General features: G+C 44.8%; 1 protein-coding gene across 3 annotated transcripts in view; it reads left to right on the top strand.

The window, feature by feature from the left end:
- Nucleotides 1–22,723, top strand: part of UNC80 (unc-80 subunit of NALCN channel complex) — a 168,625-nt gene that overhangs the window by 16,706 nt on the left and 129,196 nt on the right. For 2 of the 3 annotated variants that reach the window (XM_084819210.1, XM_084819202.1), the window contains exons 4-12: nucleotides 2,949–3,265; nucleotides 4,558–4,681; nucleotides 6,388–6,461; nucleotides 8,537–8,676; nucleotides 15,107–15,368; nucleotides 17,132–17,266; nucleotides 20,522–20,738; nucleotides 21,681–21,800; nucleotides 22,427–22,695. In XM_084819210.1, the coding sequence (XP_084675336.1) occupies nucleotides 2,949–3,265; nucleotides 4,558–4,681; nucleotides 6,388–6,461; nucleotides 8,537–8,676; nucleotides 15,107–15,368; nucleotides 17,132–17,266; nucleotides 20,522–20,738; nucleotides 21,681–21,800; nucleotides 22,427–22,695 (1,658 nt within the window). Of the gene's footprint in view, nucleotides 1–2,948; nucleotides 3,266–4,557; nucleotides 4,682–6,387; nucleotides 6,462–8,536; nucleotides 8,677–15,106; nucleotides 15,369–17,131; nucleotides 17,267–20,521; nucleotides 20,739–21,680; nucleotides 21,820–22,424; nucleotides 22,696–22,723 lie in introns of all 3 variants that reach the window. The other variant, XM_084819218.1, reaches the window with a different exon arrangement.

The raw sequence follows: 22,723 nt of genomic DNA on the forward strand, positions 1-22,723 counted from the left end.
GCTGTATTAGGTGTGGTACACAGAAATGCTAAGGTCCTTATCCATGGGCCTTCCGATCTGTGTTTTCATTTACATTTTCAAACTGCAGTAATGTGCTCCAGCAGTAAGGTCAGCAGGAAAGCATTTAACTTCTGTACTGTTTACACACTATTAAATTTACTCACCACAGTACTGGTGGTGTAGTCAGTACAGAAGTGAAGTACTTTTACTGCAAAAGTAACTGCTAGAATAAACTACTGCTATTTGATAATAGGTGGACATCCTAAGGCTGAGCGCCGAAGAATTGATGCTTTTGAACTGTGGTGCTGGAGAAGACTCTTACGAGTCCCCTGGACTGCAAGGAGGTCAAATGAGTCAATCCTAAAGGAAATCAAGCCTGAGTGCTCATTGGAAGGACAGATACTTATTTTATTTATTATTGCATTTATATCCCGCCTTTATTCCTCTTGCAAGGAACCCAAGGCGGCTTACATTATTCTCCTCCTCTCCATTTTATCCTCACAGCAACAACCCTGTGAGGTAGGTTGGGCTGAGAGTGTGTGACTGGGCCAAAGTCACCCAGTGAGCTTCCATGGCCGAGTGGGGACTAGAACCCAGATCTCCCAGCTCCCAGTCCAACGCTCTTGCCACTACACCATACAGATACTGAAGCTGAAGCTCAAATATTTTGGCCACCTAATGCGAAGAGAAAACTCTCTGGAAAAGACCCTGATGCTGGGAAAGACTGAAGGCAAAAGGAGAAGGGGACGGCAGAGGATGAGATGGCTAGATAGCATCACTGATGCAATGAATACGAACTTGAGCACGCTCCAGGAGAGAGTGGAGGACAGGAAGGCCTGGCGAGCTATGGTCTGGGGTCACGAAGAGTCGGACATGACTTAACGACTGAACAACAACAACAACGGACATCCTAAGATGGACAGGACACAGGAGGATGGGGCATAATGAGGAATACATGAGAACAATAGAAAATGTGGATAGCAGACTTTGAGGACAATGTGATGGTTTAGGAAAGCCTCCGCTGAAGAACCAGTATTTAATTATGATGATGGAAACATTTAAAAGGGCCAGAGAGCCCAATGGATAGCAGGGGAGACAATTATCATCGGTAACAACATGGTGGAAGGCACAGAATGGGAAAAGAAGACCTATGACAGATGAGGTTGCCTGGGAGGGGCCATGGCTCAGTGTGACAGAGCACATGCCTGGGATGCAGAAGGTCCCAGGTTCAATCCCCAGCATCTCCAAGTAGGGCTAGGGAAGAATCCTGCCTGAAACCCTGGAGAGCCGCTGCTGCCAGTCAGTGTCGACAATACTGCGCTAGATGGACTCAGGTTCTGACTCAGTACAAGGCAGCTTCCTATGTGGATGTATCTGTCTACCATCTTGAAAACAATTATAGAGTGCTACATTCAAGTAGGTTCTGGCTCTTAAAAGGATACAGTCAGACACAAAAATGAAGGTGTCAGTAAGTGCCTGACAAAATAAAGAGAGGCTTATAATTATTTGGTATGTGCTTTTCTTCCGCCTTCATTAGTAATGCAGTTAGATTTCAAATAAGGCAGTGGGGAGCCCAGTTGGGAGGATGGAGAGAATTCTCAGGAAAGGGATTGTAATGCTTTGCCATGCCACAACATCCTTGTGAGGCAGGCCAGTTGTGCATGTTTCTATCTGATTGGTAGGATGCTGTCATTGCACCCTTTCCCCTCTAATCCTGAGTAGGGGCACCCCCAGCACTACAAGCTAGCTATCTGGCTGGGGTATGGCAGTGACCAGCTGGGGCCTCCCATCACCATGGGTAGGCAACCTGCTTTCCCCTCACTTCCTCACAGGTGCAAATAGGTAAACACAAGTAGATAGGCCTGAGTGACGAGGGAGGTGGGGAGAGAAGCTTGTCTTGGAATCGCCAGAGACTCACACTCAAAACCACTGGTCTAACTTGAAAGAAGATACTTATTAAAGGAATGTAATAAGAGATAAAAGGGGGAAACAGTGTGGGTTACTTGTAAATAAACACATAAAAAGCTTGATAGCCTACGCTAAACTCTTTGAGGTAAAATAATCATAATGCAGGGGTGACTGGGAGAGTTGCAACAAGCACAGCATCTTCAGGTGGTCAGAGGGACCAGAGGGAGAAAAGAATAAAGAACCATATTCTATTTTTATTATGTTTGGCTGGGGGGTAGGGGCAATTGCCCAACTGACTTCACCAATCAGAGGAGTAGCACATAAGCAGGAAGATCCTCTTCTGACCTTTGGGGGTAAGAGATGAGACTATCAAAGTGCTAATTAAAAAGAAGATGGCTTTAGCTGTCTCTGGAAGACTGCATACATCAAAAGGCTTCCTGTTTTGTGGATCTGGAAGCCCCAGGAAAGGTGGGTATTACTCCAAGCGGGCTATGGATACCAACTTCCTCGTCAAAGACACTTGTAGCTTTAATGAATGAAATAGACACTGAAAGACAGCTCTGTGACGCTGTATCTGTGCCTATGTAAGTGCAGCACAGGTTTAAAAAACAATTAAAGCATATTTACAATAGAAAAACAACCAAATCCTGAGATACAAAGAAGCAATAAAGAACTTCTGGTTAACCAAACGGAACATGGTAACAGTCCATTGCCTCAGCCTGGAGGAGAATGTTTAAACTTTTAATTTAATTTTGTCTTTTTTTGAGTCATGCCCTTAGAAACTATGTGTCACAATAAGACAGGGTAGCTCATGAAATTATCAAGCCAGATGCGGCCTCCCAGCCATTTCTTGTGTCCTGTCATGTGCCTGACACTCCCAAAGTGGGCAGCAGATACAGGAGTTTCACTGAGGTCTTAGGTAGCTACTAGTCTGGTGGTCTGTGCTTAGCTTTGTGGCTTACAAGCTAACCAGGCCTTCATCTCAAGCTGCACTGCATGATCAAGGACCCATAATCCTTTGCTGTATTTTTTCCATCTAGGACATCAGGACAAACTTGGAGTTGCAGAGACGAAGCTTCTTCACACCCTCCACTGGATGTTGCTGGAAGCTCCTCAAGACTGCAGCAATGACCACTTTGGAGGAGGAGGAGGAGGAGGAGGAGACAGGGGATCCAGCTGGAGGGGGAGCAGCAGTGCTTTCATCCACCAGATTGAAAACCAGGGATCTCCAGGGCATCCAAGGCGTGACAGCATCAATGAAGAAGAAGAGAACAACAGAAGGAAGTTCTTTCAGAATTCCATGGCCACTGTGGAGCTCTTTGTGTTCTTGTTTGCTCCTCTGGTTCATAGGATTAAGGTAAGTGCTTCAAGTAAAGTAAGTGGAGAAGAAGTGGTGAAGGAAAGGATATGTCTGATACTAGTAGGAACAGATTCTGCCTAAAGAATCTTCTAAATTACTGTAATAGTGCTTAATAGATTTTACATATGACATGCAAGAAAACCTCAGTCTTGTTCTCTTCCACCCTGTGTGTAATCCAATTGGATTTATAGGAAGTGTGTGTGTGTGTGTGTGTGTGTGGTGGAGGGGATTGTTGTTGTTGTATCGGACTGCATTTTAAGGTAAAATATTTAAGCACTGTTGACCAAAGTTGGACAATTGAATCCATCCATGGGTTCTAGTGTTGTCCTCTTTTCCCCCTCAAAGAGCTGGGGGGGTTTAACAGCTGCCTTAGAGGAAGAAAGTCAACAGTACAGGTTTTATCTTAGTCCTCTTGATTTTCTATCTGCTGTGCAGCTGTTAAATGGACAGATCCACTTTCAAGGAAAAGACAGCAACTATGTCTCTTTCCACCTGCTTCACCCCAGTTTCACCCTTCACCCATGACCCTGGCTCTGTTTTGTTTCCCCTCAGGTTCACCTATACTATACACATATATGTAGCCCTCCAGATGTTGTTGGACTGCAAATCCCCTCACCCCTCACCATTGACTATGCTGGATAGGCCTGATGGGAGTTGCAGCCCACTAATTTCTGGTTTAGATTTGGCTGGTTGCAAACACAAAGATGGATTATACCTCCTTTGACTCCTCCACTTATTGTACTCAGAATCAGTTTGGTTGAAGAATAATAAAAGGATGAATTCCCCACCCCTGACCCATGCATACACATAGATGTGATGGGGACCCTAACCTGATTACAGGTATGAAACCAGGGGGTGGGGGTAGTGTGTATTCAAAAGGACTTCTGAATCAGGTTTTGGAACAAGGAACTCTGGGCACTATTTCTGCATGACACCCATGGGTGCCCAGCCTGCCATGTCGAGTAAACCCAGGTGGCAGGGGTTGTTTGACACTTAGACAACCCTCAAAAAAACTTAAAACAAGCCATGGGTTATTTGAGGGTTGTCTAAACTCAAACAACCCCTGCCACCTGGGTTTGCGCAACATGACCAGCCATGGCAAGTCAGGCGCCTGTGAGTACCATGCAAAAATGGTGCCCATGGGTGCCTGACACAACACAACAGCCCCATGGGTAAATGAAGCTATGATGGGCTGTTGTGTCATGTGACCCAGATCAATATCAACACTCTTCTTCATCAGATCTTTCCAACAAATCCAGATATGTTGCCATCTTCTTATGTCTTTTTAGGAATCTGATCTGACTTTCCGTCTGGCCAGTGGCCTGGTTATTTGGCAGCCAATGTGGGAGCACAGGCATCCTGAAGTTACTGCCTTTACTGCACTGGTTAAGCCCATCAGGAATATAATCACAGGTGTGTGATATTGTTATATATGTAAAAGTATTAACAAATGGAAACCTTTTTCTTCCATATAAAAATTGCCATTTGAGTTCCTTCTGTTATTATTACTGGATCAATGGACATTTAAGGTTGTTTGAGGGGATGGCAGAAGAGAGGTAGAGGAATGAGATAAGAAGAGAGGGTTTCCTCCTCTTGCTCACACTCTTCTTTTCCATCTGATTCCAGAAGCTGTTTCAGGAAGAGTATAAAAGTCTCCACACTTCCCGAAAGGGTTTGGGAGACCAAAAATGAGCGAAGGACAGAACAGCAAGACAGAGAGGAAACAGGCTCCTGGTGACTGGGTTTTTGTCTCAGTACAGTACTTGAACATGCACGATAAAGGACTGGGCTTTGCACCACTGCATCTCCAGGAGATGCTGCATCCCTGATCTTATGAGGCTGTTAACAAGGACGGAAGTGAACTGTAATTAGAGGGATGGATTTGCTGCATATTTTAAAAATCATCACCGTATAGCTGGATACCATACTGAGGGCTATGACAATCTGGAGTTACAAATCAGACATGCCGTCTCATTCCTGGAGCTTAACGGGGATAGAGGGAGCACTGATTGGAGTAGCATGAATATAATTTTACTGTAGACATCAGCAGAGTGAAATATTACATTTTTAAAACAATTCAGTTGGGAGATGGACCAGATGGTATAGTGGGATCACCTAACTCTCAGTAGCATGGGAGCCACTGTGACATGGCTGCTCCAATAATGTTTTAAGAAAGCAAATCATGGTACAAACACTGCATTACTGGCACAGTTAAGCCTTACTGATGCTGCACGGCCAGGCCAGGCCATTTTTACGGCCTGAGTTGAATTACAAGATGCTCTACCCCCTAATTCCACATACAGAAGCTAACTGGATAGGCAGTCGAATTGTACTTCAACACTAGCTGCCTCCACTGCACCAGAGGGCAGCAAGCTAGCTTAGAACACACAGCTCTGTCCTCTAGCACCTCACCACCACTGCCTGACCCCCACCCTCCGCCGCAGCACTTGCCACATGAGGCAGCTGCCTCAATCTGCCTAAAGACAGAGCTGGCCATATGATGCTGGAATGGGACGTAACTATGCTGTCAGTCCCTACCCATGACTGTGTCCCAGAAGCATTAGTGGTGGAAGAGTACTTAGTAATTGTTGCAATAAAGTTTCAGAGGTATTCTCTAGCAGTCTAGTTTTTAACCAAAGGACAGATGCTAGCTTCTTATGAGGGGAGCCAACTCTTTATTTTAGATGTAACACTAATGAGGCTCAGAGGCTCTAACTATAGTAATGCCAACAGCCAAATTAACAAACACCACAAAGGGCTACTTCTTCCCACCCACTTCATTAGGAGGCAGAAAGCCCCACCTCCAAGTATTAACTCTCCATTAGGAGGCAGAAAGCCCCACCTCTAAGTATTAACTCTCAACTCACCAAGAATACTTTGTATATTATTTACCATGGTAACATGTGTTTTGGACTCCAGATTCTGTGAATCAGGGTTCTCTAGAACACGCTGGTGTATTAATTAAAGATGGCTAGTTTTGTATGTATGATTTAAAAAGAAGGCTTTTGTTTGGTTGTTTTTTATTTTAAAATGTAGACTCCACTTTCTAGCCCAAAGACAATTTCAGAGCTCCTACAGTTTGCACAGCTTAAGCACTAACAAACTCTTTAATTTTCCAGCAAAGAGAAGTTCTCCGATCAAAAATCAGACACTGACATGCGAATCTCCTAATCTGGATGCTGGGCATACAGAGGTAATCACTGAGGATAGACAGTTTCATGGGAAGTAATGAGGGAGGAGGGTTGAGCTGAGAACTGGGCTAGGGAAATATTACTTAGGATGCTTCCAGATGGAGGGCTCCTATCACTCCCAATCAAAAGATGTTGTGCAGCTGTTCCATGAATGAAGCAGGGCAATGGTATGATAAAAACCTTGCCTGCGGAGGCACCCTTCGTAAAAGAAGCTCTTTCCTAGGAAACAGTGGTGCCCTTATTTTTATTTACTTTATAGCAGCCACAGTCCCTTTGGAAACTTGGGGTTATTGGCAGTAATCTAAAGAAATCTCCTTGTATAATATAAATACAAGTAGAATTTGAAATAACAAAAGCTAAACGCAGCTGTATCTGCTTAACCTCAGCCACCAAAGGCCAGATACCGTAAGATTATCTTCTATAGGACAGGGGTGGGCCAATTTTATCTGGGTTATTTGCAGTAGATTAGCAAGGGCCTCTAATTACCAGCTGTTTAACAATAGCAGTTTTAGTTCTATATTGGACTGTTAAAACCCATGGCTGGTAGTAACTCAGATGTAGAGTTAATTTATGTATGCTGATTATTCCAGTGTATGCCTCCTGGGGTAAAAGTGGTAACTTGTTCTGCTCCCAAGCCACCATTTTACAGCTGGTTCTGATTGGTGAACCTTGGGGTTGTAGTTAAAACAAAGTAGATCTCACAGGCCTGAAGTCTGCTCCCCCTTGCTGCAGGAGGTTCAGGACTTTAGTTAAGTCTTCAGGGAAAGCGTGGAAGAGGTACCCACAATTCTTTTTGATGTGCCTTTATCACTGAGACCCAATCTACAAATTCAGTCCCCCACTCAAACTCAGGAACATTATGTATATGCGCTATCCCTGCTCCCCATTTTGTATTTGCTTGCACGTAGAGTGGTAAATCTGCATCTCAGCTGTACTACTTCAGACTGCAGCTGTGGTGCTCACAGGATAGAATGCTCCTCCATACAGAAAAATTCCCTGGACATAGAAAATTATCATACCAAGGAAAGGGGTTCTAGTCCAGCCTTCTCCCTAACATGCTAGTTTTCTATATGTAAGAATATTTTTCTGAGGATGAGACTTTTCTTTAATCAAATAATGGTATATAACTACTGTAAATGAATAAAGTAAATACATTATATAATGTGAGCTCTTACGTGCAGTCTTATGTGGTACAGCCTAAGAGCACATTTACCAGCTGAGTGAAAGCTAGGCCTTAGTTTATCAGAGTTTCAATCACAAAGATTGTATCTGCAAACACTCTATGAAACTGCCTTCTCCCATATGTCTTATCATGGTCTCTAAGATCTGCCTTGAGGACACTTTGACATTGTCTGCACTACATAGTTACATTAATCATGTGATCAGCTCTGTTGAGACTGTACTACTTGAGACTGCTGGTGGGGGGATTCTATGTTTGATTGTTCCTCTGTGTGTAAAACGGTCCTTGCACCTAGAAACATTGTACATCAGGCAGAAAGCTTGATCTCTCTCTCAGATTTAAATACAGTTTAACATGAACACTGTCATTTCAGAGATTGGGGTGTGCCATGAGTTTGAATAGTGCAGTCATCATGGACTAATCCCCCCCGCTTTAACTACGGTTTTGCTTTATGTGAGAATTCTCATCTCCCAGTTCCTCATTTTACAAATAATGTTAACAGAGAAGTGAAGCAGTGAGAAAAGAAGCCAAGATTCCAGCATGGTAGATGCAAGGCTGAGTTCCCCAAGCTCACTGCTGTACCATGACAGTACATCCTTAATATAATAAATAATAAATAAATACAGTCCAGTCCTATGCATGTTTATGTGGAAGTAACTCCAATTTAATTAAATGAGGCTTTTTATCAAGCAACTGTACAAAAGGACTGCTACTTTAGTGTACTGTAGCCTTGTTAAGAAGACTCCAATAGTTGCTCCTATGGTGAAACTATCAGGAGGGCAAATGAAGATTCACTTTCTCCAATTAATAGCAACAATGGTGTTGATTTCATATTAAATAGAAAAGCAAACTATACATTTTATTGCATTTCTTTCTGTGAAAACAAAAAATCTACAGGGACTGCAGGTAGTGTGTGAAACAGCCCAGCCAGATTCCATGCCTTCGAGGCCTGTGTTTTCAGGCTGTCACCGTGGAAACTCCATTGAGGGAAGTGTGTCATCCCAAGCATCCCAGGAGAAAGGACCACCATATCCTAGGTATAAATTCATCTTGTAGAAGGCAGATGTTCTTCAGGTCTCTCTCTCTCTCTCTCTCTCTCGCACACACACATACACCATAGTTCATAGAGTTAAATCTACAGATTCCTGCTTTAAATGTTACGAAGGGAGACCTCAAATTGTCTAGCTAAATATATCCTTTGAAACAGATTTAGAATATGAACTGTGTGCTGTACTGCATATGTTAAAAATGATTACTTTTTAGTTTTCCCTGTTGGTGTCAGTCAGATCTCACAGGAGTTCATTTAACATATAGATGGGGGGGGGGGACTTTGCTGCTTTAACAATGGTGCCCCATATATGTTATCATGCGGGTGTGGGGGTGGGACAGCTTTCGCTTTGTCCCACAGCACTACTGCAATGCTCCAGCACCTTCCTGTCTAATGGTCCTACTGGAGCCTTCCGAGGTGTTATAATTTGTGCAAGCAACCACTAGCATGTGTTCCTTCTTTGCCCGTTTTTGTTTTGTGCCCGGGCTGGTAGTCTGTCTGTTAGAATACTTAAGGAGACTGTACTTGCAGCCTAAGCTATTACCAGGCTAAATAAACCTGAGTGTTTAAGACATTCAAAGACATTTTATAAAGGTAATGGTTTCCCTTGCAAGAACCTCGGGCACACGTGTTATTCTTCAGAAAAATAGTTTATATAATTAAATAATTTGTTTAAAGATAATTTAGAGAAGGTATTTAACGATTCATATTTACTGGCCTGATCCCAGCCAGTTGGTGATTGTGTTTTATGGAGGACACACGAGATTGGCCCCATTCAGGTGGTGCCAGGACTTTAAATATTACAGCAGTGCTGTGGGATGAAGCCATGGAAGAGCTGCTCCTACACTTCTGCTGCAGTGTATAAAAGACACCCTTTACCACGGACCCGTGGTGGCGGGGAGTGGAAATACAGACTCTCTTTGCCCCAGCATATATACAGAAGAAAAAAGCACACGTGTGTGCGCGCGCGTGCACGCACGCACACACACTTTCAAAAACAAAACAAAATTTGCCTTTCCTGAAGTACTGTAGTTATTGAGTTGTTCCTTTTTCTCAGTTATTTAGCATGTGACTTCAAAGTGCCCAAAGGAGGAAAGAACTGGTTTTTAGACAGCAAAAATGAAGCAATCAGTGTCGGAAACTGAGCTGGGCGGTTGCTATGGCAATGAAGCTGCAGGCAGATCCTCTAGCCTGCGTCATTAATTTCTCCTCATTTGCTGAACCCGTTGATCATTCCACACTGAACTGGAAAGGGGGGGGGGATTTTGTTGCCTAGCAACAGGCAGGGAAGAACTAAACTGGAGTTGTTTGCTCCAGTTACCAACCCAGCTTCCATGGGATTCTTTTGTCCTTGAAGACAAAATCAAAGCAAATTGCTACATCCTAGACCCCACAGTCTTCGGGGAGTGCAGTAGTTGACTGGGTGAGGACAGGACTGAGATTAAAATCAAGCCGACATATGAAGTTTGTAAATGTTTTAAAAAGATGCTCATTTAACAAAACTAAGATTGGCGTTCTGGTAGATATCCTGAACTGCTAATTTTGGCATTCTGTTACTGAATATATTGTAACAGGCTACCATTTTCCCCTAGTTCCCCTAGAACTGTCGTCCCCAGTTCTAAATCCAAAAGAAGACATCATCAAAGTTCATAGGTGCCATGCACAAAATTGGTTGGGATTTTACAGGGCAGCAGTCCCCAAAGTGGCTGAGACCCTCCCCAGCCAAGTCAAAAAAGAAAAGCTAGAACCTAAGAGCTAACTAGTATGGAGTCCACCTTGGGGCCCATTGGAGATGCTTTTCAACATGATTCAGTTAAAAACCGCGTTTCCATAAAACTGGATTTGCTCCTCCCATGGCACACACAGCCAATTAAAGCAGTGTATACAAAACGAAACAAAAGAACTGCTTTTGCATGGCAGACATAAAAAGGCATTAGTTTGGGCATATGTGGGTGGAGTCTCACAGCATTGACAAGCTTCCTTTAAAAAACACTCATCTCTGTGCTGAGTAAGTGCAGTGGAAGATAGTGGGAATTACTTTGAGTAGGCATGTTTAGCAGGCTGTTTTCAGGGCAGAACTGGAGATTTCAAAAGAACAGAAATTATCCTAAAGTGCAGCCTCGTTTGGGGAAAAACAAAGCACCTTTTAAACTCATTAAAATTATGTGAGAAGCTGCGCTCCTAAAAGCAAGATTCAAAACAATGGGCTTCCCAACCCCGCTCTGGCTCCCGTGCTGAGTAAGTGCAGTGGAAGTCAATGGGAATTACTTCTGAGTAGACCTGTTTAGTGAGCTGTTTTCAGGGCAGAAGTGGAGATTTCAAAAGAACAGGAGTCATCCTAAAGCTCATTTGGGGAAAAACAAAGCACCTCTTAAGCTAATTAACCCTCTTGTGAAGCTCTGTACCTCCAGGTAGGCACAGATTCAAAACAGTAGGCTTCCCCACCCCTCTTGGCTCCATGTTGAATAAGTGCAGTGGAAGTGAATGGGAATTAATTCTGAGTAGATCTCTTTAGAACACTGTTTTCAGGGCAGAAGCGGAGATTTCAAAGGAACCAAAGTCATCCCACGGCAATGTGCTGCTTTTAAGGCTCATTTGGGGAAAAACAAAGCACGATCATGTGCAGGTCCGGTCCTTTGTATACGATGCAACTTTCCCTTGCCCCTATCAGCACTGCCCCTCGCTGACACTGAGGCCAGTATTGCTAGTTGAGGTCACACAGACTCCCAAACCGTACTGAAGCCCGCTTGACGTGAAAATCCGTCACAAAACGACTTTGCAAAAAGGCAGATTTTACAGCATGGAAATGCACAGTTGTTGTGGGGAGGGGGGAATGTCATGTGCCATGATCGTCTGTGAGGCTCAGTAGAACCAGAGTAAATCCCCCATGTAGATGGGGCCCTTATGGTAAGATACATTTTTCAGCAAAGGCTGAACACTCAGGTTTTAAGTCTTTCAGCACCCTTATTTATTATATATCTATTTAGAAAAGTCAGATACCGCTTTATCAACATGAATTCACAAGGCAATATACAAGATCATAAAACAGATTGTAAAAACAATTTACAAACAAGACTAAAATAGCAACTAAAAAAATACTAGTAGTTCTGCAGATAAGCCATTGGAGGCAGAATGAAATATATCCTTTGAAAGGATAACTAAAGGACAACAGCATCTTCCCCTCCATGTGACCCAGTCCCAGGCAACAGAAGGGTGCAGCTACTGCTATGGGGCATGTACTCTCCCTGTGAGTGGCCTCATCAGTCTGCTATTGACTTTGGGTTTTTTGCTCTCTTTCTCTCTCTTTTTGGTTGGGGCTTTTTTCTCTTTCCTTAGACTATTGTGTTTGGGGGTTTTCACTATTTTTTACCATTTGGGGTGGATCTTTGGCTGCTGGGTTACAGTGAAATGGTTCCACAGCTGACTGAGCAACAGTTTCCAGCAGGTGCTTATTAATGGCTCCTCATCCAACTGGAAGGAGGAACCTAGGAACCTGCCTTATACCAAGTCAGATAATTGGTCCATCTAGCTCAATACTGTCTACATTGACTGGCAGCAGCTCTTCATGGTTTCAGGCAGGAGTTTTTCCAGCTCTATCTGAAAATACCGGGGACTGAACCTGGACCTTCTGCATGCAAAGAATGTGTTCTACCACTGAGCGACGGCCTCCCCAAGGTCTTGAGTGGAGTGCCACAGGGCTCTGTCTGAGGCCCTGTGCTGTTCAACATTTTTATAAATGACTTGGATGAGGGTGTAGAGGGCATGTTTATCAAATCTGCAGATGACATAAAGCTAGGAGGGATAGCCAACACCAGCGAAGACAGGATCGAACTTCAAAGGCATCTCCACAGGCTTGAACACTGGACTGGCACTAACAAGATAAAATTAAATAAAAGGCACCAGTGTATAGGATGGGGCAAACTTGGCAGCTGCACATGTAAAAAGGAGCCAGGTGTCTTAGTGAATCACAATATGAGCCAGCAGTGCAATGTGGCGGCTAAAAAAGCAAATGCAATCTTAGGCTGCATTAACAGAACCAGAGTGTCCAGATGATGGGAAGTAATAAGCCCTCTTCAGGTGTTCAGAAAAAATGGCAGCATGAGGAGGGGGGGGGGAGTCAGGGATGCACCCTCCACCCCTGCTCCCTCCACCCCTGCTCCCTCCACCCTCAACTTCCATATGTTGACAGGGAAGGTCTGTAGTGAAATTGTAACGGTGTTCAGCTGAATGAGTTTACAGTTCTTTGTGCAACTGGGAATCCAGTCCAATCAGGGTTCCCGAGCACACAAAACACGGTAACCATGTTCATCCTAACACAATTCTGGTTTTTCAGTACCTGATGAGGTCTGTAGTTCTGCTTTATTTTGTCTTGGTCAGGCTGAATTTGGAGTCCCTGTGTCCAGTTCTGGGTGCCACATTTTAAGAAGGACATTTTCAAACTGCAGCACATCAAGAGCAGGGCGATCAAGTTGGTGAGGGGTGTAGAAAGCAAGTCCTGTGAGGAATGGTTGAAAGAGTAGGGTATGTGTAGCCCGAAGAAGAAAAGCTTACGGGGAGACATGATTGTGATCTTCAAATATCTGAAAGGCTATTTATTTATTTATTATATTTCTATACCACCCCATAGCCGAAGCTCTCTGGGTGGTTTACAAAAGTTAAAACATTAAAATACAATATACAAAGTTTTAAAACCATTTACATAAAACATATGGACAAACAACATACATATAAGTAAAAACAACTTTGAACTAAAAACAATTTGTTTAAAAAACCCAACAATACAACACAGCTTAAAATAACACTGCTTAAAAATAATATGCAAAAGTCAGCAAAAGGAACAGAAGTTCTAAAAAGGGAAGTCCTGCCAGAATAACAGCATCTTTAATGCCTGCTTAAAAACCTTCAACAAGGTCAGCAGGCATATTTCAACCGGCAGGCCATTCCACAACTGAGGGGCAGCAAAGGAGAAGGTCCTCTTCCATGTGGCTGCCAGTCTCACATTAGGCAGCCGCAGCAGAGAGTCCTCAGAGGACCTTAGGTGGTGGACTGGGACGTAGGGGAGAAGGTGCTCCCTAAGGTACCTTGGACCTAGACTATGTAAGGCTTTCAAGGTAAGAACCAGCACTTTATATTTTGCTCGTAAACAAATTGTCAGCCAGTGTAAAGATTTTAAAACAAGTATAATATGGTCTCCACGGGATGTCCCTGTGACCAGCCTGGCTGCCATATTTTGTACCAGTTGAAGTTTCCGAACTAAATATAAAGGCAGCCCCAAGTACAGCGCATTACAGAAATCAAGCCTAGAGGTTACCAGCGCGTGCACCACCGTTACCAGGTCCATATGTTCCAGGAACGGACGTAGCTGGCATATCAGCCGAAGTTGATAACAGACGCTTCTCACTGTTGCTTCCACCTGGGGTGCCGGGAGAAGGGTTGGGTCAAGAAGCACCCCCAAGCTACAAACTTGCTCCTTCAGGGGGAGTGCAATCCCATCCAGAACTGGTTGACATACCTCAATACCTGAATTAGGACCCTTCAGGATGAGCACCTCTGTCTTGCCTGGATTCAATTTCAGCTTGTTCTCCCTCATCCACCCCATTACCAACTTCAGGCAGTCATTCAGAGGAGTCATAGCTTCCTTGGATAAAGATGTTAAGGAGAAGTGGATTTGGGTGTCATCAGCATACTGATAACACTCAGCCCCAAACCTCCTGATGTTCTCTCCCAGCACTTTCATGTAGATATTGAACAGCATCGGGGATAGAATGGAGCCCTGAGGGACTCCACATAATAGTTCCTTTTTCGAGGAACAACTATCCCCAAGTAACACCATCTGGAACTGTCCTGAGAGAAAGGAGCGGAACCACTGCAGAACAGTGCCCCCCACTCCCTCAAGTGATCCAGAAGGATATCATAGTCGATGGTATCAAAAGCTGCTGAGAGATCCAAAAGAATCAACAGGGATGCACTCCCCCTATTGATCCCAGGCGAAGATCATCCACCAAGGCGACCATGGCAGTCTCAACTCCATATCCCACCCTGAAGCTGGTTTGAAATGGGTCCAGATAATCAGTTTCATCCAAGACTGTTTGGAGTTGAATAGACACTGCCTTCTCGGTTGCCTTGCCCCATAATGGTAGATTACTTACTGTTGTCATACAGAAGATGGAGTAGAGGAGTTTTCTATGCTCCAGAAGGCAGGGCTAGAACCAGTGGGTGCAAATTGCAGAGAAGCAGATTTTCTTATGTTCCATAGTTACATTAGCAACTTTATCTGCACAGAAACAAACACATCTTTAGCGGTGCACATACAAATGTTTACTGTCTTTTGCCTAATCCTCTGATTGGATAGATGTATACCCATATGTATTTGGGAGCTCTGTCTTTCCTAGCACTCCTTTCTTTATCATTTGTGACAGGGTGTCTTTGGTGATCCCACCATGCCAAAGGTCTCGCTATGCCACTTACTTTGACGTGGCAGTATTACGATGCCTGCTTCAGCCACATTGGTCCGAGGAAGGCACTCAGTGGTCCCTAATGTATTATCTCCAGAGGTTGCGCCATATGTTAGAGGAAAAGCCTGAGAGACCACCTGAGCCAGAAGTCCCACAGTTGCCAAGGCCACGCAGCAGTTCCATGGTGGCTGCTGCTCCCTCATTGGTGAACACTCACAAAACACAGGTAAGGAAAATTGTTGCTGGGTAGGTATGCCCACAAGGGAAGTTTTCTCTGAACAAAGTCCCTCTCTGTAGCTGTGGTTTCAGGGACAAACAGAGGTTGATTCATGGAGGGAGAAATCCTCTGGCCGCTAGAAAGCGGGTAGGATATGGTGTTTTCCCGGAACCAGCCTCCCCCCACTTCTGCACTGCCTCGGTGGCAGTGTGGAACAGCCCTGTCCTCCGCGCTCACAAGAGGTGCGCAGAGAGGCTGGAAAGGGGCGGGGCTGGGGGCATTCCGGGGCGGGGAGAGCGTAGCTGCATGTACGACACATCCAATGTGTCGTACAGCAGGCTCCTCCTCCACTTTGCTCCCGTGGCTAGACAGCCTCAATCGACTGTCTAGCCAAAAAAGCAGGGCAGAAGAAGCACAGAGGGAACAATCCCCTCCATGCTTCTCATGCCTTGCTTTGGATAGGAGGTCACCTCTGAGTTCGGGGGGGCCTATTTAGTTAGGATTGCGCCCTAAGACAACTTGTTGCATATATTTCTTTGGCTGCCCACCAATCGCAATACCATCATGGCTTTAGTGTAGAGATTGCATAGCAGAGTGGCTATGAGACTGAGCACACAAATCTCTCTCTCTCTCTCTCTCTCTCTCCAGCCTCCCTTCATCCCTGAAATGCTTATTTTGGGGAGGGAACTGGACTAAACCTCCCCTATGATCAAACAGGTTGAGGGTTAACCCCTAAGTGCTGCCTTCTGCTGTCAAGGACATTCCCTGGCAACATGAGGGAAGTCCACATGGCCAGCCCTCACCCACAGTGCATTTGGGGATGAGGTAGGAGGTTCATTCTTCTCCCTACTGTTTTTTCTGCAAGGGATGAACCCAGCACAGGTTGAAGCACATAGGAGATGTTATCTGATAGCTGAGAAGTGAGAACTGCTCTGAAAATGTTAGAATATAATACCCATCAAAGTCTGAGAAGATGATGCCTTCTAACTAACAGAAGGGACAGAGAAACAGTGTGGAGCCACCTTGTTTGAATCAACAAAGAGGAAACGGCACTCTCTTTTGGCCATCGTTACTCAAACTGGGGTGCAGCTTTGGGTAGGGCAGTAATTTCTGTTCCTGGGAATCTCATGCAAAGTTAGCAGATCTGCTGCCCTGTTGTAAAAAAGAAAAGAAAAAGAAAGCTAGGTTACTTACCCTGTGCTCTGGTTGTATATCATCTATATACTAATGATGGTCTCAGTGTTCACATATATGTAGCCAAAACCCAGCACCCACAGCACCCACACGCAAGAGGAGGCATCAGGAGACTCGCAGGTATCCTGAGGCTTACAGAAGTACAAAAAATATGGGGGGGGGGGCTGGGAGGGGCAAAACCCTTCAAAGCAGCCCCATGAGAACTGTCTGTACTTAGTGCCTACAAAAATTTGACAGACCATTGTGAGAGAGAAAAAAACCTTGAATACCAGGAGGGAGGGGGAATGTAATGGAGTGGCTGGAATCCTGGACACGGAGCACTCCACATGACCACATTTTATTGCAGGGTCCACTTGAATATGAATAAAACAAATATTACAAAGGCACCAGAAGTTTCCAAAGTTCTCTCATCCAAAGGAAACAAAACCAATAGTGTTGTCCCTGCAACTGTCTCAAGCTCTGGGAAAAGGGGAGCTTTTCCCCTTGAACTGTATAGTAAAAGTAGATCTTGTAGCTGCTTATCCAGCCATACTATACATGGCTGTATGTTTTTTGTCTTTCTTTCTGGGGGAGTGTAGGATCTCACAATGAAATGCAACGAGGAGGAGAAATCTTTAAGCACTGAAGCTTTTGCCAAAGTGTCACTAACCAACCTACGCAGACCAGCAGTTCCAGACCTCTCCTCTGATTTGGGGATGAATATTTTTAAGAAGGTAAGTAAAATGGCCATGTTTTAAATTACACCTGTGACCAAGTACCTTAGTATACTTTAATGCCAAAGTTTCATGGAGTAGAATCTAGTCACTAGGTGAAGGAGGCCAACCCTCCTTCACAGCTCGAGGTCATTGACAAGGTGCTTGGACAGGCTTGTGCAACCACTTCTGTATTAGATCCTTGCCCCTCTTGGCTTATAAAAACTGGCAGGGAGGGAACAGCTGGCTGAGTTAGGGATGTAATCAATGCCTCCTTGTGAGAGGGAGTGGTCCTGGGCCACCTCAAAGAGGTGGTGGTAAGATCACTCCTGATCAAGAAAATCTTAATAACTTTAGGCCGGTAGCAAATGTTCCTTTCCTGGGCAAGTTCCTTGAATGGGTGGTTGCCAGCTAGCTCCAGACACTCTTCGATGAGACTGATTATCTAGATCCATTTCAGTCAGGGTTCAGGCCATGTTCTGGCATGGAAACAGCCTTGGCCGCCCTGTATGATGATGACCTGTGTCGGGTGAGAGACAGGGGGCATGTGACCTTCATCCTCCTTGATCTCTCAACAGCTTTCGATGCCATCGACCATGGTATCCTTCTAGAATGATTGTCTGAGTTGGGAGTGGGAGGCACTGCATTGCAGTGGTTTCACTTCTGCTTGGATGGTTGGCTCCAGAAGGTGGTGCTTGGGGAATATTTCTCAGCCCCATGGATTTTCCAGTACGATTTCTGCAGGGGTCAGTTTTATTCCCCACGCTATTTAACATCTACATGAAACTGCTGAGTGGGGTCATCCGGAGTTTTGGAGTGCACTGTCATTAGTATGCTGATGACATGCAGCTCTAGTTCTCCTTTTCATCTTCATCAGATGAGGCTGTGGATGTGCTAGATCGCTGCTTGGCTGTGACAATGGCCTGGATGAGGGGTAATAAACTGAAGCTTAATCTAGACAAGACTGAGATGCTGTTAGTGGGTGGTTCTTCTGACCCGATGAAGGGTGCTCAACTTGTTCTGGATAGGGTTGCACTCCCCACAAAGGAGCAGCTTCGTAGGTTGGAGGTTCTCCTGGAGCCATTTTTGTCACTTGAGGCTCTGTTTGGCTCAGTGGCATGAAGTGCCTTCTACCAACTTTGGTTGATGCCTCAGCTATGCCCCTACCTGGACAGGGATACCCTGGTTTCTGTTGCCTATACTCTGGTAAGTTAGATTACTGCAGTGTGCTCTATGTGGGGCTGCCCTTAAAGATGGTTCAGAAGGTGCAGCCAAAAAGTGGCAGCCAGATTGATAACAGGGACAAGAAGGTCCAAATATATAACACTAATTCTGGACCACTTGCATTGGCTGCCTGTATGTTTCCGAGCCCAATCCAAGGTGCCGATTTTGACCTATAAAGCCTTACATGGCTCAGGACCACAATACCTGATGGAGCACCTCTCCCAGCATGAAATTACCCTTACACTATGTAAGGCCCTCCTCCAGGTGCCTCTTCTGAGGGAGGCTCGGAAGGTAGCAACAAGGGAGAGGGCTTTCTCAGTGGCAGCCCTCCAATTATGGAATGAACTCCCCAGCAAGGCAGGCCTGGTGCCAACACTGTTATCTTTCCAGCACCAAGTTAAGACTTTCCTCTACTCCCAGGCATTTGGCAGCATATGTTAGGTTTTTAATCTGGTCATGGGATATTGTTTGGATATGTGTGTATATACGTGCTCCTGATCTGTTTATACAGTATGTTTGTAGCTAAACTATTATTATGCATAAAACTGGTTTTTAAGATTTCTAAAGGAGGTCATCTAGGCTGGATCAGGTTGGTGCCAAACTAGACTTTACATGGCAGATGTGTGTAAAGATCTCCAAATGGATTTTAAAAAAGTAAAAAGCAGCTGTAATGGTAGCACTAATGGTAGTAGCACTAATGATGGGGTCCTAGTTGGATGGGTTGATGGAGACTGGATGTATTGGAAAGTATGTAGCATTTTGCAGTGCTGATGGTGTTGCAGCATAGAGGAGGGGCCCATAGGTCCATAGTACAGCATGTGCCTCGCATGCACAAGGTCCCAGGTTCAATCTCTAGCATCATCAATTAAAAAGAACTTAGCCCAGCTGGGAAAGGCCTTTGCCTGAGACCTTGAGTCTCCATCAACCCATCCAACTAGGACCCCACCGTAAGCGCTACCATCCCAATCACAGACCAACATGCACTTATGGTGCTGTTACCAATGGACACCCAGTTGGACCTCCACAGGTGAAGCAAAACAGGCCCAGAGCAGGAGCTGCCACTCGGGATCCTTAGATGAGACTGAACCCATCATTGTCAAAAGCATTTAGTTAGTACATTTCAAGGCAAACAGCAGCAGACAATCTCCCTTACCTTTTCAGTTCAGTTGCTTTTTGCTAGAAGCCTCTTAGGAGGACCATTTTCTCCCTGGTGCTTTTGATAGACCATCATAAACAAAATAGAGATAGCAGAGGTTTGAAGGAGAAGGTATGCTCTTCTATGTAAAGCAAGGGTGGACAGCTTGTGGCCCTCCAGATGTTTTGGCCTACAGCTACCGTGATCCCTCACCATTGGCTATGCTAGCTAGGGCTGATAGGAGTTGAAGGCCAAAACATCTGAGGCCCAGACGTTGCCACCCCTGCTGTGAAGCTACCACCTGTGTTCTGAGAAATGCAAGCCAGGGTGCTTGCTGAACAGACACCAGTTTAGTCTTTCACCCAAGGCTTATAGAAATCTGTATAGCTTCCACTGTAGTATGAAGCAAAAAAATTCTTGCTTTCTAACATGAGCTTCAGAAGCAGGGATTCCCTAATGAGGTCTTAAGCAACAGGAATGGTATCACTGGGGTTTCCAGTAGTTACAAGGAAGACCCAGGTCTTCTCCATCCCTTTCCAGGCCTTCCTCTGAGTCTCATTTGCTCTGCATATTAAGTGAGGTATCTCTCATTTTTGGCTGAAAATCCAAACTTTTTGAGAGGAATGTGGACTTGCAAATTAGGCAGGCTTGTGCAGGTCTGCATAATTTACATGACCGGCTCTCATTACAGAATTGTGTGTATTTATTACAAAGTACACAAAACACTGGGATTTTTCTTTTTTCCATTGCATTGGCTAACCCGACTGAAAGCAACGTTAATGGTGACAGATACATTTCTATGCTCAATTCACAAATCAGAGCCATGGGGAAGAATTCACTCCTGGGCCCCTGGTAACCATGCTGCAGTTTCCTCACGCGTTCTGCCATCTAGGTTTCTTCCTACGCTCTTCCTGCAGTTCAAGAGCCGCAAAGAAGACCGCGAGCGCAAGGGCTCCATCCCTTTCCACCACGCAGGGAAGAAGCGGCAGCGGAGGATGGGGGTGCCCTTCTTGCTCCACGAAGACCACTTGGACGTGTCTCCCACGCGGAGCACCTTCTCCTTTGGCAGCTTCTCTGGGATCGGTGAAGACAGACGTGGCATTGAGAGAGGAGGGTGGCAAACCACCATCTTAGGTGAATGAGAACAGTTGATCTAATATTGTAGAAGTGGCATTGTTATTTCTGTTGTTATTTGTGCCACTTTTTCAGTTTAATCTTACATTTCTGTGGTCTGCTTGATCTTAATAATTCTGTTAGCATTAATTGGTGTCTGCCAGCTGGGGGCAGAATGCTTTCAGACAAGCTCATTGATCTTATCTCTGATATAGCCAAATCCTAAAGCTCTTAGGTCATCCATGGATTTCTGTGTATTCCAAGTCATGCTGGGCCCCAAATCCTCCACCCAGCACCCCACTTTCTCACAGCTCCTGCAAAAGGGGGGAGTGTTCAAAGACTTTCATGATGTAGTGTCACACCCAGTGGGCTGCTCTCTTTCTAGTGGGGAAGACTGTAACCCTCTTCTGCCTCGTCTCTATCATGTTAAACTTCATCTGTGTTGTCTCTATCACCCCACCCAAAATTTTACAATTTGGCCCAGCTCCCAAAGATCAGGAAAATCTTTGTGGGTCGTTTTTGCCTCACCCCCGCAAAGTGATGAAAATCGCTGAGCTGAATATTTTGGCCCAATATTAATTACGAGCGCCCCTGTTGTGCCCAGTTCCCACAGAATAAGTATTACTTACATTCTATCCCACCTTTTCAGCCAATAGACTCACAATATAACCTAATAATGCAATTTACTACATTTACTGGAGTTGATTTCTTTCCCTCTTCAAAACAGTGCCTCGTTCAGTCCCTGGGGTGCCAGTAATGATGGTAGCCAGTTATCAGCTTATGACATCAGAGTGGACATATTCAGTCATCTAGGGAAATGTTCACAACTTGGAATCTGCGTTGTGAGGCTCCACAGAGACATAGGCTGCCGTGAATCCCAGCAATTTTCTTTGTCCTCTTATTACTATTATTACTACTGTTTGCACTACAAACAGAATGATGCACTTCTTTCCCATGCTCTAGGGAGGTTTACCAGGCGGGGTAGCTCCGATACAGCAACAGAGATGGAGAGCCTGAGTGCTAGGCATTCCCATTCCCATCACACCCTAGTTACTGATCTGCCAGACCACTCCAACAGCCATGGTGAGATTATATTCAAAGAAGCTGAGCAAAGGTTTTTTTTTATTTCCCCCCAGCATGGAGAACGTAAAGAAGCTGAGATGATGGCTTGTTCCTTTTCTTCTGCAACATTAAATGAATATGCCCTTTCTAGGAGACACAGTAATAACTCTGATGAATTGGAATGTGCAAGCTTTTGAGTTACACAGGGAACATAATCAAGACTGTGTGCTGGTATCAACTATTTAGCTAAATGTATGCTTTCCTAGCTTGCACACCAGAGCAGAGCAGAGCAGAGCAGAGCAGAGCAGAGCAGAGCAGGGGAGTATGTTTCTGTAGATGAATGTGGGATTAAATAAACATTGTTGAGCTCTTCAGTTTCGTATAACCAGATAGCATTCCCATGAATTCTGCCAGATCCTAAAAGATTTGACAAGAGGACAGCAGTAGATTCCCCCCTCCCCTTCCCTCTAGATGATCCCTAAGATACTTCTTTGTGAACAGATGTGTGAATCATTAGAACCAATGTTGCTAGTGGAAGCTTGCAATGTTCCAAAGCAGAGTCCCTATACTGAAAATAGTAAGATGATCAGTTCTTATCAAATTAGTTCTCCAATAAAGTTAATATTATCTGTTGTACTTTTGCACAGTGCGTTCCCAAATTTCCACCATCACAGTGGCAACCTTCAACACTACACTGGCCTCTTTCAACGTGGGCTATGCCGACTTCTTCAGTGAGCATATGCGCAAGCTCTGCAACCAGGTGCCCATACCAGAGATGCCCCACGAGCCCCTGGCATGTGCCAATCTTCCTCGCAGTTTGACAGATTCCTGCATCAATTATAGCTGCCTGGAGGATACAGATCACATAGATGGGACCAGCAACTTTGTCCACAAGAACGGCATGCTGGATCTTTCGGTAAATAGCATGGAGAAAAAGTATCTAC

The sequence above is a fragment of the Heloderma suspectum genome, chromosome 1 (assembly GCF_057233095.1).
Source record: "Heloderma suspectum isolate Gila_16-S chromosome 1, 16-S_ref, whole genome shotgun sequence".
NCBI classification, from domain to species: Eukaryota; Metazoa; Chordata; class Lepidosauria; order Squamata; family Helodermatidae; genus Heloderma; species Heloderma suspectum.